The sequence below is a fragment of the Apium graveolens genome, chromosome 8, assembly GCF_009905375.1.
Source record: "Apium graveolens cultivar Ventura chromosome 8, ASM990537v1, whole genome shotgun sequence".
Lineage (NCBI taxonomy): Eukaryota > Viridiplantae > Streptophyta > Magnoliopsida > Apiales > Apiaceae > Apium > Apium graveolens.
Window position 1 is genome coordinate 21,069,173 of NC_133654.1, and position 18,804 is coordinate 21,087,976.

General features: G+C 31.7%; 3 protein-coding genes and 1 long non-coding RNA gene across 4 annotated transcripts; all 4 read right to left on the minus strand.

The window, feature by feature from the left end:
* Positions 1–9,060: 9,060 nt before the first annotated feature.
* LOC141679372 (uncharacterized) lies at positions 9,061–11,512 on the minus strand. The gene is made up of 11 exons (XM_074485872.1): positions 11,363–11,512; positions 11,161–11,272; positions 10,984–11,043; positions 10,769–10,865; positions 10,583–10,661; positions 10,379–10,449; positions 10,140–10,272; positions 9,900–10,054; positions 9,683–9,803; positions 9,394–9,597; positions 9,061–9,069 (listed from the first exon to the last, which is right to left on the minus strand). Exons 1-11 carry the CDS (start codon positions 11,510–11,512, stop codon positions 9,061–9,063), a joined length of 1,191 nt encoding a protein of 396 aa, XP_074341973.1.
* A 1,053-nt stretch (positions 11,513–12,565) lies between these two features.
* LOC141678026 (uncharacterized) lies at positions 12,566–13,004 on the minus strand. Its single transcript, XR_012557598.1, has 3 exons — positions 12,896–13,004; positions 12,703–12,784; positions 12,566–12,615 (listed from the first exon to the last, which is right to left on the minus strand). It is a non-coding gene; the product is annotated as an uncharacterized LOC141678026 (long non-coding RNA).
* Positions 13,005–14,887: 1,883 nt separating this feature from the next.
* LOC141679373 (uncharacterized) lies at positions 14,888–15,622 on the minus strand. The gene has a single exon (XM_074485873.1). The coding sequence runs from the start codon at positions 15,620–15,622 to the stop codon at positions 14,888–14,890; it is 735 nt and encodes a 244-aa protein (XP_074341974.1).
* Positions 15,623–15,712: 90 nt separating this feature from the next.
* Positions 15,713–18,366, minus strand: LOC141679374 (uncharacterized). Its single transcript, XM_074485874.1, has 4 exons — positions 17,859–18,366; positions 17,502–17,754; positions 16,389–17,416; positions 15,713–16,287 (listed from the first exon to the last, which is right to left on the minus strand). The coding sequence occupies exons 1-4, from the start codon at positions 18,364–18,366 to the stop codon at positions 15,713–15,715; spliced, it is 2,364 nt and encodes a 787-aa protein (XP_074341975.1).
* Positions 18,367–18,804: the final 438 nt, after the last annotated feature.

An 18,804-nucleotide genomic window follows, 5' to 3' on the forward strand; every position in this document is an offset into this window, starting at 1 on the left:
AACATAGATGGTTTATAGATTTATAAATATCATAAGATAACATTAAAATTGGCAGTGACATATAACAGATTGAATAAAACATCCATACAACTCAATATTCAGAAAAGAAATATTGGCTAAATACTTAAGTTTTCAAAACAATCCTTTTAAATTCATATTAAGCTTTTATAATGCAAAATAGCAAACATTAAAACATTGCAATGCCATATGTAAAACTTCACGCGAATAGCCATTTATTTAGACCAATCCAGCAAGTATCCTGTAAACACAATAGTGCAAGGAATGTTCATTAGAATTTATACCTCTCAAGTTAATGTTAATGACATATATAATAATTGACATCTCTGAAAGAGTGTTGATACCTTTGCCTCAATACTTCAATAGCAGGATGATTAATATTGAAATAAATCCGGAAACATGATGAACTTCTTATCTGCAGTGAACCTGTTAGAAGCAATTCAGCGATAAGCTTTAGTTGACACCATGAAAAATTATTATATTTTGTAGTAAAGATATGTAGATTAGCCGAAAATGGAACCATTGTGGATTAGTGGCCTCATGGTTGTCAAGATAACAATTGGAGGATACCCAACTATCCCTGAAGTGCATTTGCTACATCAACAGTAAATTCATCCCAAGCAAAAATCTTAACAACGTTGCTGAAATGGAAAGAAAGATAATGAGACTATCAGATAAACATTGTTCAACACTGAGCGACACTATTTATTACTGAAATGATGGTCTTACCTGCCATCAAATAACTCAAATCGAAGAAACTTTTCTCACCAAATCGTGTATAAACTTGCTTTATTGGATCAATATTCTGAGGCATGCCAACAATATCTAAATAGTTACTATTTAGGTTTTTTCAATCATGTAAATTAAAAAGAAATATGTGATAATATTCAAAAATACCTATAGCATGTACAGGAAGCACATGTTGAGAGAGTGCCATTGCAAGATCAGAAATCTCAGGAATGGTTTTAAGCTCAAACTTGTGCCTTGGAATGGTATTTACTTCAAACGGAATAGGATGAACAATGGTATCATGTGAAAAAACAATTATCTTATCAGTAGATACAGGCCTCATAAGTCCTGCAGGCTCCATTACTACAAAATTGTGAATAGCATATATGTTTCCTTCAAGTATGATATTGCTAACATCATGCCAAATACACGATTTACAAATGCAAAGACATGACAATCCTGCATAACAAAAGCTCATTGGAAACTCTTCTATACAAACAAATCATATATACTACTACACAAAGCGCAAGACATTACCTCTGAATCAAGCACAATTAGATTAACACCTCGGAATTGTTGAGTGCGAGAAAATGAAGGCCACATCCTAGTAATACGTACACGAACCCTCCAATCAGTCCTAGTGCTATTAACCAATGCAAGGTTGTCTTCCATGGCAGCAATCACAAAAGGTTAACTAACAAATTTTTTTTCTTAAAGGGTTATTACTTTATGATATTCATATAACACATGAAAACTATATATATATATGAGGATTAGTACGTCACCATGGATTTAGGTAAATGATTGATGTTAACATAGTTGGCGTGATCTTTAGATAAGAGTTTGTTAGGATTTTACTTCTCCATTAAATGCAATATTCTGCTAATAATTTTAGTAAGTTAACGTGATATCAACATGACCTTAAATGTAGGTTAAATTGTCTTATACAATATTCACATAAATTATTTCATGGGAATTATCATTTTCGTACATAAAAACTCGATTCGTACGTTAATTGTGACGAACTATGGGTATTATTAATTTTAATTGTGATGATATGGCGTAAAATAGAAATATAAAAGTTCATAACAACTAAATTTTAAAAAAATAGTACAAATAAGTCATAATGTTTGAAAATGTCATATATTTTTTAAGACTGTAGCATGCGGTTAAAAAATAATACACTATAATAAATAATAAAGACATTTATTCTTATCTGTAGTTGTGATTTTTAATATTTACCCAACATTTGATAACAATTGTTCGAATTACTTTGTTCGTCAAAACTTTTTTGAAATATCTATTTCTTTATAAGTCTACTATTATTTTTATTCCAACTACAATTACAAACCATATTATTGCAAAAAGATATTTAATAAAGGTCCATAAAATCTTATCAGATATCAAATGTATTTTGAAAACTATTACAAATTTTACATGGAAATATGAGAGAACATGTATAAAAATATGACATACAATCTATTAAAATCAATCGTTATTAGTTTTGTGTATTTTGATGATATATTAGCGTGAATTGCCTAATATAAAACCTCATGCAAAACTATTTATAAATTAATTATCTTACATAAATAGTAAAATTTATAATCTAACGAACAACATATTCGGACAAATAAACTATTTGAAATATAGGAAAAATAATTTGTAGTATTATTCTGTTCAAACTTTGGCATAATATTTTACAAATTAATTTTTTTATTTGAAAAAATATAATATATTCTTCTGAAATGTAAGTTTGTACATTAATTATTTCATGGGTGTTATAATTTCCCCACACCTAAACTGGATTGTTACATTAATTATGAAAAACTATTTGTTAATTTCTTTTAACAAATTGTACTTACAGTTATCATTTCCTACATAAGCAATTTTAAAACCTCAAAAGAATATAATTTGAAATTAATTATCTCGATCCGGTTGGAATAAGTATGACGATATTATCTTGATCAATGGAAACATTTATTCTCATCAAATATGATATTGCAATAGTTTATTTTATATTGAATTCTCTTCCAAATTGTATGAATGTGAAAAAATATTGGAACAACAAATGGAATATCTATTGCAAATTTTTCATGGGAAGATGACTAAACATGGATTCCAAAAAAAGACATAATCTATTAAATACAACGGTTATTAGAAATTTTCCCCTGTGATGATATTATAGCGTAAAATACAAAACTAAACGTTCATAAGAAAATACTTTGTGATAAATTAGCTGGAATAAGTCTTAATGTTTCAAAATCAAATGTTTTTGTATTAAATTTAAGCCTTTACCATAGGGTTATAAAATTAATACAATAAAATCAATAATAAATATATTTATTATATTCTGTAGTTGACATGTTTAATAATTAATAGACATTTATAACGATTGTTCGAATTACTTTCTTCGTCATAACTTTAGACATAAATATAATAAGTCTATAAGCCTATTATTATTTAATTCAAATTACAATTACAAAACATCTTATTACAGTAACATATATAATACACCTCCAAAGATTTACAAAACATACCAAATACTTTTTTTAAACTATTGAATGCATACATGAAGATATGAGAGAACATGTATAAAAAATATGACACATAATCTATTAAAAAAAATTATTAGTGCTGTGTATTTTAATAATATAAATAGTAATTTTATAATCCGTATTCAGGGCATATTCAGACAAATAAACTTCTTCAAAATTATTCAAAATATTTTATAGTACAATTCTGTTAAAACTGCGGCATAATGTTTTCTAACTTAAATTTTAATATTGGAAAAATAAAATAACTTAACATTCTTCTCGATTGTAAGTTTGTAAAATTTTTTTTTTTCAAATACGTAATTTGAATGCATACTTAAAATATGTAATATTACTTAATATTCATAATTATGTACCTAACATGTAAATTTTATTACATCTTTTCCATTAAATAAGCAGTTATTGTAATTACACATAGAGAACCGTGTTGATTGACTTTTGTTCACTGGATCAAAATAAACCCTGCATGCAAAAGACCATTCTCATCAATACTAACACCGAACAAAACTCCAAACTCGGCACAAACAATCGTCAGGGGACTTTTGATTTTCATCATTCTACTCAAGTCATGGAGGTATGTATACTCTGTCATTCAATTAGTAATCTGATGAATGTAGATAAATCTACGTTTTATGTTAATTGAATTTGATTTGATCAATCTTGCTCATCTCTGTTTACATATAAGTATTCTGAATAGTCTACATTCATGGTGCTATGAAATTAGTTATTGACATTAAATAGATTTGTCATTGTAATCTGATGAAAAGATTATGTATTGATTCATATTGGGTATTTTTGTATACATATTGCCATATTATATATTGACTTATATGTTGCAAAATCATTGTAAAGTGTTTAAGTATGTGGTTTATACAATGAAACCGTTCTTGGTCGAAGTGTATGTTGTGATCTTGGGATAGTTGGTTATGTGTTGGGAAAGTCAGTAGCATATTACACATATGTATATTGATTTCTAATCTATTATGTTGCAATGAAAAAGTATTGCCATCTGTATATTGACTTACATGGTGCAAAAAACCTTGTAAATGTTTTAAGTACCTGGTTGATAGTCACAATACGTTTTGTCTGGAAGGGATTGTTGTGATTTTTGTCTAAAGCTGTGTCCCGGGACAGTCATTAAACAATGTTGAGTCTGGTTTTTTGATTTCTAACCGTATCCCCCATGACTGCCTCGACTTAGCCATTCATTGAACTGATTTTTGTTGAACTCAACATGTTTTACTAATTGGAATATTATATATTTATGTAGTTGATATAATAACTATTTTTATTATTCAAACGCAGCATACTACCTCTGACCCTGTGAAGATTCCATCATTCATAGTTCCGTTTGATCCAACTATGCTTGAATTGGTAAATAACTTTATATTTGTGTGAATATGTGATCGTGCTTGTTAATTGAATTATTGAAAGGCTCTTTATTTACGGTTGCAGAAATTACCAGCCACTATTGTTAATCAATATGGTGGCAAACTTGCTGTTACTGGACACATAATGCTACCAAATGGCGAGAAGCTAGATTTCACTTATGAATAAGAGTGGCAGCCTAATTGTACTTGGGGAACTCATCCAAGTTTACCCAAAAGGAAGTGCTTGTAAGCTTCTTCTCTGTTTTGAATCTTCAGGAAATTACTGGGGTCACATATTTGATAAGACTGGGTGTGAGATAAACTATGTCAAGCCTGAAGATCCAAATTTCTATGCGGCAAAGAGAGGTAATACTGTCGTATGCTCTTCAATATTTGGTTACACATTGGAAAGCCGATCTTAAGTCATTATCATTATTATACTGTTTAATACACATGATCAGCCAATGTTGCTGGAGCTGGAGTTAAAATTCTAGTTAAAGCTACTGAAAAACAATCTATGATGGCATAGTTGTAAGTTATTTTCTCATTAACTTGTAATATGTTATGCAAATGTGCTTTTTTTTACAAAATATAAAAACATAGGATTAATTTGATCTAACTCCTATTGCAGGATATTCCACATCCTTTTGTGGCACAATATGGCAAGCATATCCCATAAGTTGTTCTCTACTGTTTCCCTTTGGATACAATGTTTACAAGTTATTTTTCCGATTATGAGAAGCGGTTCTTTGGTCTCTATAAAATTCCACCAAAACTTAGCCTCAACATGGGAGATTTTATAGTGTTCACAAACTGGGAAGCTGGTCGATTTGATGCTTTCATTTTTGACAAAGATGGAGTGCAGAAGTTGTTTGAAGATCAGACCCCAGAGGCTGGTGAGAACTCTACTAATAACAAAATTGTAATACAATATGGTCATATTAATTGACAATAATTGCTTACCTTACATAACTTCTTTTTACTTGATTAAAACATGATTGTTTGACTACATTCTTTCACACACATCTAAATCTTGAAATGATCTTTCTCTTGATGCAGAGAATGACCAGGAAACACTTCAGGGATAATGCAATGGAGAGGAATTGGTCTGAATACATCTCATTACTATGCTTGCATTTAATCAACATTTATAATGTTTGTAACTTATACTCTCGGTTTCAAGACATGTAATGTTCATACTTTAGCCAATTGTTGTGGCATGGATTTAATTCGTAGACGCAATGCGTACATAATGGGATTTGTATGATGGCTATTACTGGATTTAAATATTATGTGATAACTATTGGGTACACACGCCATTGGGCATATGTACTGATTTCTTCCATACTTCAATTAAGGTACTTACCTAATCATAACATAAATTCATGGCATAAAAATACACCATTTTGTATATTTTAAATTTGTTCAGTTACACTTGATTTGTTAGACATTAATATGGGTTTGGTATCGTTTTAGTACATCATTAGCTACAAATCAGGGATACTTTTAGTCAATGAAGTTTTCCAACTATTCACGTCAAATAACTTTAAGGTTATTTTAATATGGCATAATCCCAAGTTCTCCACAAAAAGGGCAAATTATGTAGTCTGATCAATATTTTAATTGTGGAAGTGACATCACAAAATCTTTACTTATATAATTGCTGTATTTATCATATTCTTATTTTTTATAACAAAAGATTGTGTCATACAATCTATCTTGGAATATATACCACAATAATGTCATTTCCATGTTCAAAACATATATATTACAGATCATTGTCATGTAACTTTAAACAAAAGGACAGAACAACAATAGAGCACTCATTATCAAGGCTAGAAATAACATAAGTTCAACTACCAAAGGTTTTAATTTTGTACTAAAATTAAATAAAAGTGCAACAGATCAATCACAAACATCACCGAGCAAAATTCTTGAACAAAAGTAGTTGCACTTTACAATGACCCACAACTTGAATTCCAGATATGTGACATAGTTAAGCGTGCATGATAGAAATCACCTTCTTCACTGTACTTCTCCTTAACAGTCAACTCACAAAGTGAATACCAAAGCTCTTCACCAAAAGGATTCCCTTCAATCCTGTTGATCGGGTCTTTATTTATAGCATTTGGACAAAATTTAGAAACAGGAAGTAGATTATCTACGTCCGATATGTTACAGTATATATCTTCAAGCAAATGAACAATGTCTAATAACTTCGATCTAAGATCAAGGATTGTAAGAATATGAGACATTTCTTCAACAACCTGATCTCTTTCATATGGTCTGTAAACTGCTCTAAAAAACACATAACAAAAATAAGATGGGAAATGATTAATGGAGAGAAAAGAGAGAGAGTTTGAAGATATGATCCACATCGTTGCACATGAAAAGCATTCGAACAGAGTTATAAAACATAGCTTGCTCAACTTCCAGAGAAAATGGCAAAAAGAATGAAACCATGGAATTGGTTCACGCCGAACTTCTAGATAATGATTATGGTACTGGTATAGAGCATCCCAGTTGAGCTTCTGCAACATCTCCTTAACTTGTATTTCGGCTAGATTTGGTAAGTAGGCCATCAGAAACTTTCCGAACATCTGAAAGCTATCAAGATCGTGTATTAAGAAGCCAAACACTATAGACATAATGTCAGTATTGACGGTGAAAATGTTAAAGTTTTGGCATGATGAACCGAAGAGAGTATTTTGTTGCAATGAAGGAAAAATAGAATTTTAACTGATTGTGATAAGGTCTATAAATAAGGAAACGTTCTACAAATATTATATATGTAATTGATAGCACACTTGGAGCTGAGCAAGTTTGTGAGAAATAAGATGCTTTATGTATTCCAAATACTGGAGTTAACTGAATTGAATGTGAATAAAACCTTTTCATTTCCTTCTCTACTTTGTAATTGTTTAAAAGTATGTAAATTTAGAAAAATGTAAAGTAACAATGGGGGTTTCTTGGATTATTGGAAATGAATACTACATCATTATGACTCGAATTGATAAACGTGTAAGTAAGAAAGATACAACTTTATAGATATGGGTCAAATTTAGTGATGGACAATGCATGTAACATCAATTATTATCTTTTACAAAAAACATTTTTCATAATTAAGATAAATATTTGCATTCATATATATAACCAAACTGTACAAATTTGTTACATATTCACATATACATACTTAACAGGAATAATCACAAACTATTGAACATGCTTAGAAATTCACAACCTGTCCATCTTGAACAGGTTCAGGGTCATTAATCTCAACATCCTGAAATCGTGCTTGTGGAGGGCCAAGACCTAAATCCATATTAAGAAATTCTTGAATGTTGTCAACAGGCCGGTCCAATGTCTGCAAAATCGTGCAGATTTTGTCTACCAATTGATGTCAGACGTCTTGCTACAGAGTTCCTCTGCGGATGTACCAAATTAATTTCATAACGAATGTTATGATCATTAAGACGTGAAAGGATACATCTGAATGTACTCCTAGTATGTGGTGTTATTCCATCCTCTCTATAATACTTGCATTCACGGTAAGCCTGGATATTATCAGTCTCAATGATAACACGTTCGTACTGGTCTTGAAATGCTCTACGCATTCCTATCAAAACAGCCCATAAGGCACTATTAAGATTAGTTAAGCCCAGAATGGTGCCATATGTTAATCGAATAAGAAGGCCATTTGAATCTCTCACAACAACGCCAATGCCATTTCTATTCTGACCTTCAGGAGCATTCTGAATAAACTCACTGTGAACATTTATCTTCATCCAACCTTGAGCAGGGAATTGCCATACACGTTCAACATGTTCCATGATTTACGTATTTCTTTGGGTTCAATCAAAGGTTGACAGACTAACTAATCTCAAATGTAATGACATACTTCTATAAATACAAAATACAATGGAAAGATGTGACTATTGGGGAATGGCTACCAATTTGTGACTTGAAAAAAACTAACTTAAAACAGTTATACTTATACTATAATACTTAATAGAATCAGTTATAAACTAAAAACTGCTTACTAAACTTTGGTGTCCCCATAAGAATTGTATTAAATATCAATAACGCAATTTGATAATAGTACGAAATAAACGACAAAAACAACCAATACACATTCTTCATTGATTCAAATAGGAAAAATAAACTTTCAACATCAGCAACCCAAATTTACAGTTCAATGTGATAAGGAAATTTAATAATTAAAAACTGAGGAAATTGGATTGCCAACACAAATGTTGCATCCATGCCAAATAAAAGATGAACAACTTGAAAATGATGATTATTTAAAACGAAATTCAGAAATGCTAAACACCAATCCAATCCATCTTTCGTACATAACATCGAGCAAAATAATTGAGTGCTTAACTGCTGTATTACTTCTCCTGCAAATTTTAACAAATTAAAAATTCTTAGAATATGACCAAATCAACAGAAAAAATTAATAGAATATAGATAATTAATATGATGATAATTAATGAACGGAATGTAAGTGATTAAATGCAAAAAAATAAAATACAATGCATAAATGTATCTTACCTTTTAAATTTTTTTGGTAACTGATTTTGCAGAGCCCGGAGTATGATCAATGGCATCAAGATCGACGGACTAACACAAAAACAATTACGATTTGTAAAGATTTATTGGAAGACTAAAAGTTATAAAATTATAATGATTCGAGTATTATAACATATAAAAACCAAAATTACATTAACGGAAAAGTTGATGGAGGAAGATTCTGATATATGTGCAGATTTAGATGGACTTGGACTCTGCGTAGTCGTGTCAAATATGTCATTTGCATCAAATATGGTACTATCCTCAGTTACATTTGCTTTGTTCAATTGAATAATGACAATGACTTCCTTTCCAACCAAATCTTTAAGTACCCGAGGAAGGACTTCTTCAGGAGCCTGATACAATGTAATAATTGTTAAACACTTTAATTAACAATTTAGAACATTTCATTGGATCTGCTTCGTTGTAATGAATTTATACCTTCTCAAAATCATTATACGCTTTTGCTGCACTTGTGCCAACAATCCTTCTAGCAGCTCGGCCCATGAGCATAATATTACATGAAAATGTATCATCTTCGGCAAGGACCATGATACGAAACCTGAATTTATAAGGAATTTTGTGATAACTATTGAAAGTTGACTTTAATATAGACTAAAACTTAATAAATTTTTAATATAACTCTAATTTGATATACCTTTTAGGGGCAACCGGAATTATGCGAGGACAATTATTACATCGAAATCTCCTGTCAAGCCGCTCAACCTCTTGTTGACATTTGTTACAACTGTAAAACCACCATGCTACATCCTCATCCACCTTAACAACTGAGAACGTGGTGTATATCCTCTTCTGTTTGAAGTGAAAAAGGTTCAGATTTAAAAATAAATCATATTCAATATGGTTGTGTCGTGCAAATTTTGTAAAGGTTATAAACCTTCAAGTCATCATATGTCAGATTTTCATTGAGATCCTTTAATGTCATTCGTTCCATAAAGGGTTGAACAAATTCAGATTTTGCCGCCTTAAGATATTTTTCTCTCTTTGATAAATATCCCTCCTCCTTCAACCTACAAGGTAAACATTGATGTTTATTAACTCAGCCTCCTATCAACTGTTATTAAACATGCAAACGTGCTGTAATTATGTAATTAATATATTTCTTAATCGTACTACCTCATCCTCATATCAGTCACGGATTCATCATCTAGGTTGAGGTACAATTTTGAAGATGGCAAAGTACCAATCTGCACAGTATCTAAATCAAAGCAATATAGTTCAGTAATTTGTTGTATAATGTCAAGGTCATTTATACTAAGTAGTTAAAGAGAACTTACTCATGAAAGTTGTAACTTTTGTGCTCGTTATTATTGTAATTACCGGAGACTGGAATTCCTTAGTATAAATGTTATTGGCAAACACAGCAAGATCTCCCCAAACACTTACTTTATGCTGATTACTATATTGAAAAAATAACATATATTTCAGGATATACAACTTCCACATTAGAGACAGACTCAGAAAATAATTATAATTACAGTATAAATATTATTACATTCGACAAACCTGGAATCACAAATCCTGAATTTGACAATGTCTCGCATGCCAAATTTTGTGTCAAGTTTCGTTAGAGGTTCAAAATCCTCAATAACTCCAATTACATCTAAATTAAACAGAGCAATATATTTGATTTGGTCAAAGATAAAATGCAGTGAAATATTAAGGAACGCATTTAAAAAAAACTAATAATCTATACCAAAAGAGTATTATATTAAGGTCACCTATAGCAAATTCAGGCTGTTGTTGTGGCTGATATTTGCTGGCCTCAGCAAAAAGATCACCTAAATCCAGAAATTCGAATTTGTAGGCAGGAATCATGCCATCGTCTTCAGCAGCAGTGATCGTAGTATATTATGAAAATCTGATGCAGATATCAGTTTGTACAGGCTTCAGATTACCGACAGCAGCTTTCACAGAAAATTGGTCAAAAACATAAACGCCTCCTTCAATCACAGGAGTTTTGAACCCATTCCAAATATTGGGATAAGCAAATGCATAGACGTGATTATTCTAAAACAAAAGAGGATGTTACATTTGGTATACAAAAGAATGTAGGATTTTACGTAATACCATTAAAAATTTTTACAACATAAGACTTACATCATCATCAAGCAGAATGACATTATATCCTTTGACTGATCCATTCTCAGAGCTAACGCTGGTCCACATCCTAGTTACTCTAGCCTTAATCTTCCAATTGGTAGTCGATTGATCAAGGTCTTCAATAAGATTGAATACTGCAGATTTCATTGAAGCTTTTGTTCAAGTCAATTAAACAAAGTGTCAAGCATTAACAATTGAGGAATTAAAAACTTCAAAATATTAACAAAAAATGACAGCATGCACGATGAAGAAATAATGATAACATATTATATCAGTTCGTACCAATCAATGATGTTTTTAGAGAGAACAAATAGAGAGGAAACCTAAAGTTTTATTTTTAGTGTCAGAGTATGTTTGATGTTTATCTCAAGGCATTAAAATAAAATGCATTTGCAAATGATATATGCAACTTGATAGGTTATGATACTCTATTTTATCTCAATGATATATTCAAACTGGTAAATTGATGCTAATTGATACTCTATTTTAACTGTATGATAAAGACTGCCAACAATATGGTTTTGATTGATTCTCTAATTATTCATCAATTATCTTATTCAATCTGGTAAGTTGATGATAATTGATATTTTTTTAAAAATATGTAAGATGAAGACCGACAACAATATAATCCTCAATGATTAGGTCATTAATCATCAATTATCTTCCTATCTATTCAATATAATTTTTGAATATATAGGTACAATTTAGATGTAACGGAATATTGTATTTTAAATTTTGAGTTAATTAATTAATTAAGGTTAATCAGTTAAATTAATCCAATCATCACAATCAAAGTCTTATTGATCCCTTTTTTATTAACTTGTATATTTTTTTCATTACTCTGTCTGTTTCTCTAATTCATTTAAAAATATGAATAAGATATGAAAATGGTATGAATATTTATAACATAATCTGTTTGATTTTTTCGAAATGGAATTATATATAACATCTTTTTTCAAAACTTTAGAATATACATATTAAATTAACGTATTTATTTAAACTGTTGAGTTGAGATAATGTGATCAAAATTGTTCGAACATTTAATAAAGACAAATACTGGCATAATTATGATTTACAGAGAAATTAAAAAATAATCCATAGCGTGGTAAATAAGTTTAATCAAAACAAATACGACAATGCGGTTGAATCAAGAAGTTTAATAGAAATGCAGAAAAAAAAATTGTCTTCAAGTTTCGTTGACGGGAATGGTTCTGCAGCGTCATATTTGGATTTGTCAAATGTCCATCAACCTATATTGCAAAGTATGTAAAACTTATAAGCGTTTATATGAAAAAAATGATGTAAAATTCAAAAATATATAATTTATATTTAGTTACCTCTGCCTCAAATATAAGACATCAGGATAATCAAGATTGACAAAAACCTTTGTTGACGGAATATTGCTGATCTGCGCTCTTCCTGTTTTCAAGAGCGAAAAATATTTATTATTTAAGAGCTAGAACGAATTGTATAACCTATGAGAACGCTTACAATTTTAAAGGTTTTTAATATAAAAAATAAGATATTAACCTCGATACATAAAGACTCTAACAGATGCCAGAATCACAATTTTGGGTTCAATTTCGGTAACTTGGTACAATGATTCAAAATTTGTTGGCAAAGAACCGCTAAAACACACTTGGAAGGACCTCCTAACACGAATATAATAAAACGTCAAACACTTATGGATGTTCAAAAGTGTTAATACGTAAAATAAGAAAACTGGAGGATGGCATAGTATTTTTATATTTGTCAAAAATTTTATTGAAGAGTCTTACACGCCATCTGAAATTCTGAAGCGTAACACTTCCTTTTCACCAAATCTTGTCATAATAGATTGTACTGGTTGCAGGAGTTCAACAATTCCAATAACATCTACAACAATAAACTTAAAGTTAAACACAACAAATTGTAAGCAATTTGTTCTAAAATTTTATAAGCAATATCAGTGGAATAAATAGGAAGCTCATCGGGAGCAGAACAATGAGGAGAATTATATAGGAGCATCACATGAACCAAATCAAATTTATGGCGCGGTATACTCAAAATTTCCTCAGGTTCCAACATCACCACAGTGATGGGAAGAAACATGTTGTGATTTGCAGAACGTACATGCCTCATAAATCTAGCAGCTGGAGGAACCTTAACATTTCTGATACGTAACAATCTGCCAGGATGAATGATAAAGTAAAACAAATTCCAAAGAGCTGGTGGAATAATTGCAAGTATGTGATTATTCTGCAAAAAATAAAATCTTAGGATAGAGACTGGTAAACACAATCATAGATGTGGTATAAGTCATATAGTTATTCAATCAAACCTCACAGTCCAATAGAATAAGATTGTGCCTGACTAAGACACCTTGTCGATTAGTTGATACCCACATTCTTGTCACACGGACCTTCAAAGTCCAAGCAGTATTATTACCATCTAGATTGGATAAATGATGATGGTCCTGCATATCCGAGTAATGAAAAAGTTAATAGATGTTATCAAAAAAGAGTATATTAAATGTTCATTTTAACAAATAGGTAATGAATTGTAATTATACTTGGATGTTCTTCCATATTTACTTGAAAACTCTGAAATTAGTTTGTGAGTTGGATATATAGCAAAAACAATCCGAATGTGTGGAGCGTTGAAGACAATCGACTGTATTTTTAATAAAGATATACACTATCTTTATAGTTAAGGTGATAGGCTGATAATTAGTCCATGAAAATCTCAATCAATAGATATCTAGTAAAGTTGTATGATGATCCCTAACAGCTTACACCAATATTAGCTAGGAAAAAAAAGTGTTAAAATAGAATCTCAATTAGTATCATAAATGTGATATTAAACAAATATTTAAATATGAGTTAGTTATCTAATACAAATTGTTAGTATCCCATAATCTTCTCTGATTATCATAATGTCTCCTTATCAATATAAAACATATCACAACTAATTATATTGAGAATTTGATATGCATAAAAAAAACTATTCCAGAATCTGCCTTTTACTTAGTAGTTATATGAGAATGAATAACCAATATGACCTGATATAATTCTAATTTAATAACAAAAAAAAAAATTCTCGTACTACCAATTATAATAAAATGATGAATAACCTAGTCAGAATTGTAAATGTGCAATACAAATAACTACTATGATACATTATCATCATTTATGCTCGGTAGGTTATAAAATACTTCTTCATAGACTACATTTGATGTAATATTTGTGGTGGTACCATCTTCATGGTCAAACCATTACAATAAGTTAGTTAAATCAAATATTATCACAATTTAGGAAGGTTGTAGAAAACTTCTTCAAACACAACATTTGATGTTATATTTGTGCTTTTCCCATTATCGTCATCAATAAGAATATGTAGTCCTTCTGGAGATGTAACACGGGATATTGCAACGTATAACTGACCATGTGAGAATACGGGCCGAGGAAGATACAATCCAACTGTGTCCAATGATTGACCTTGGCTATTGTTCACAGTCATGGCAAAATATAGTTGGAGAGGAAATTACGTTCTTTTAAATTCAAATGGCCAATTTGTGTCTGTTGGGACCATATCGATTCTTGGAATAAGATGTTTCGTACCAACTTGAGATCCACAGAGAATTTGACATTCTATACTGTTTTTTTTGCAGCCAGTAACTATCATCCTTGTACCATTGCATAGACCCATAATCTGATTTAAATTCCTCATCAACATAACAACGGCTCCAAACTTTACTTTTAACTCATGTTTAGGCATACATGGCATATTTATGGAGTTCAAATACTCAACTGGAAATGACGAATCAAAGTCATTATCGTCAACACCCCTGTCTTCAATTGAATCTTGGCTGAGATAAGTATGCATATTACTCAGAACTCTTTCAAGAATCTGTGCATTGATGTCATCAACTACAATGTTTGTTGGAGTCAAAATAGATCTCGATCTCAGATACTCCTGTGAATGCAAGTTATTCTGAAAATCTGGATATATAATGTCAATTAGGGTTTTAATGGGAGTTTTCAAGGGACTCTTGACAACATATTCATCAGGAACTACAAACTCAGTTTCAACATCTGCACGATGAGTATCAATGCATTCAACTTTTCTGTCTCCAATATCAAGTTGCCATTTACTAAAGTCAGCTATTACTTTATTTCTAGCTTCAGAATTACCTGAATGTAATCTCATGTTCTGACTGAGAAGAAAGACACTGCAAGATTTCCAAAGCTGGGATTTGTTGAATGATGCATTTACCATTTCAGCCCTTCCAGCCTTAGGCAGAACAGGTAATATCTGTCGAAAATCGCCTCCAAAAACAACTGTAATACCACCAAAGGGTCTTCTTCCTCATTCTACATCAACGACAACCATTATGTCTCGCAAGCTTCTGTCAACGGCTTTAATTGCATAGTGATGCTGCATTGGAGCTTCATCCCATATTATAAGACTTGTGTGCTGCATCAACTTTGCAATGTCTGTACCATGTTTTATTCCAGCAATAGAATTCTGATCTAATTTAAGAGGTATCTTAAACCTAGAATGAGCTATTCGACCATCAGAAAGAAGTGTAGCAACAATTCCTGAGCCTGCAACAGGAAGAACAATCTTTCCTTCTGATCGAAAACGTGAACAAAGAGTTTGCCAAAGAAACGTTTTACCGCATCCACCGCTCCCGTAAACAAAAAACATTTCACCTTTATTTTTGTTTACATTATCAACAACTGCATTATATACATCCAGCTGCCTTGAGTTCAGATTTTTATGAGCTTTGTCATGATTAAGTATCAATTCTTCTTTATTGTAGCTAGTTTCCTCAGTAATAAGACGATTGACAAAAGTGTGGAAAAATCGTTCGTCAGGAAATGGCATCATATGAAAATCTCTTAAGGACTTACCGACATCATTTAACAACTTTTCAATCTCTGCACAAAAAAAATGGTAAATGATCCGACATCTAAATAAAAATAATAAAAAAATACTACAAAGTAACAAACATAAAATGTATTTAATACTGATCACACACCTGCTAAAGCATAGTTCTGGATTTCATACTCGGACAGTGTTAAATGAATGTTATCTAAAATCTTATGCCGGATATAAAGAACATCATCTGACAATGCCGGCCAGTGTTTTTCCCATAGCGCAAGCGGATCAGACAGCGAACAATATGCCAGTATGTTAACAAACATAGCCCGAATTTGGATTGGCATAACTGACAATGCATTTTCTTTCAAAGCATCATGCCATTGCTTGTCATTATTCAACAGACCAAGAGCACCACATGCTTCCTTAAATGTATCATATGTAGTTCCATCAATAGTGCGCAACTGAGTGAAAGATAAAGCACCTTTACATCTAAGTAACAACATTCGAAGGTGAAATAATTCACCAGTTGTTGCATGAACCTCTGCTAACCTCCCAACCACATCACCTCTTTGTCTAAGCTTCCATTTAGCAGTTTTCTTTATCCATGTAAACTGGGTGGGAAAGTCAGAATACGTAAAATTTCGAGCTTGTGGAAATTCACTGTTAGCTACAAACCAAGCATCTAGTTTACTTTTTTTGGAAGTCGCGTTATTGCACACATTCTCCAAATCTGCAGAAATCTGAAAATTCAAGTACTTCTGACCGGGCAAATGTATTGGTAAGCGTTCAACACTTGGGGAACGATGGTGAATGTCAAACCCAAAAATCCTCCAAGATGCCTCAGATGCACAAACATATCTACCATCAAGAAAATTCTTTACCTCATCCAAATTCTTCACGGATCTTGCAGTTTGTTCACTCCCTGATTTGTTACTTTTCTTCTTCAACAACATTGTAGCAGTGTCATGACCCTTTAAACAGTACTTGAAGAGATATTTCAACGATCTTGAACTGTTGCAAATTTCCAGATTTATATGACACTGAAACCGTAACAGAAGATCTCGATTGTATGGAACTACATATTGATTGTCAAGGTTGATCCCTTTTTTGTTGATAACTCTACCGGTGTTACGCCTCCGATAAACAGGAAAACCACAATCGTCAAAATAGGTATTACCATTAAACCTGCAAAACAAAACATTACATGCGTAGAGATTAATAATAAAATAGACTTATTACAGAACATATGTATCATTCTATTTACTCAGACCTCTTTGGGAAATAACGCATGCATTTTCCTTTAACCATGCATGGAGATGTGTATAAGTCTTTACCACAGGGTCCATGCATCATGTAGTTTTTAACAGCTTCATATGCTATTGGATCAGAATTCTTATCTGGTATTTCAGCAAAAACCAACCGGTCAACCTTTTCAATAGAATTAGGTCTGCTTTCAGGGCTCAGCCAGATTAGCATATGCACGTGTGGCAAGCCACACTTCTGGAATTCAATTACATGCATAACTGTGCAAAACATAAGTAAATAAAATATTTAATCTATGCATGTGTGTAGATATGATTAAAAAAAATTAAATATAAAATTGGCGGTGTCCAGAATTTTTTTTTACCTCCTATACACTTTCCAAAGTAGTTCTTCTTTTTAATCAAATCTAATAGCTGATCAAGCTTCAGTTTAAACACGCGAGAAACAATATCCGGTGCATCAACAGGATCAACATTGGGCAACAATTTAAGCATTTCTTGTATCTCTAGCCACTTTGAGTTGCTAGTCATGGTGAGAAATAAGGATGGATGACCAATTGCACGACATATCGCCAAGGAATCCTTAAAGTATTGAGACATGTATCGTTGGGATCCAGTAAATGAAGCAGGCAGTATAACAGCTTTTCCAACATGCATTGGATCATGGTCACCTTTACTGAGAGCATCACGCACAGAATTATACAAATCAGCACGGATGGTAGTTTGATGCGTTGAAACCCAGTCTAATCTATATTGTTCAATGACAGCAAACTGATCCACAACATATTGTTGCCACAAACGTCCTGCAAGGTATGGCGTTAAACCTGAAATTAATGAGACGATGATGAGAATATACACATAGCCATTACGCATTTTATATTTTTAATCACATTGCTTACTTTTATTAAATACCTTCAGAAGTGCGTATCATAATCTTGTAACAATAATATTCTCTTAGTGAAACATGTCACCTCTGTGTTGAGTCAGGATCAAGGTCTTCATCATCTAAATTCTCTATTTCAGAGTATTTATTGCTTATCAGAGGTATACGTTTATGATAACCCTCGGTTCCCCAAGGAAACAGTAGTGGATATTGCAACTGCATGAAATATGGATCTGTTTCATATATCCTCTTCAATCCTTCTTGTTTGGAATTCACAATCGTGTCTCTAAAACCACCGGTATCCGTATCATCACTAACAATGAAAGCAACAACTTCATCAGATGGAGTAATGTGGTTTGGTCTACCGCTAGGAGATTGAGATGATATGAGGACTAACTTAAACTCATCCAGCTCTTCATTTTCAAACC

Bases quoted from the DNA above. Each gene is read 5' to 3' on its own strand.
- LOC141679373 (XM_074485873.1), bottom strand. From the start codon at position 15,622: ATGGTAAATGCATCATTCAACAAATCCCAGCTTTGGAAATCTTGCAGT.
- LOC141679374 (XM_074485874.1), bottom strand. From the start codon at position 18,366: ATGCGTAATGGCTATGTGTATATTCTCATCATCGTCTCATTAATTTCA. The intron at 17,755-17,858 runs GTAAAAAAAAAT...TGTTTTGCACAG, and splicing joins CTTTGGAAAGTGTATAGGAG to TTATGCATGTAATTGAATTC. The intron at 17,417-17,501 runs GTCTGAGTAAAT...TTTGTTTTGCAG, and splicing joins ATGCGTTATTTCCCAAAGAG to GTTTAATGGTAATACCTATT.
- LOC141679372 (XM_074485872.1), bottom strand. From the start codon at position 11,512: ATGAAATCTGCAGTATTCAATCTTATTGAAGACCTTGATCAATCGACT. The intron at 10,662-10,768 runs GTTTGTCGAATG...TTTTCAATATAG, and splicing joins TTCAGGATTTGTGATTCCAG to TAATCAGCATAAAGTAAGTG. The intron at 9,804-9,899 runs GTATATCAAATT...TTATAAATTCAG, and splicing joins ATTCCGGTTGCCCCTAAAAG to GTTTCGTATCATGGTCCTTG.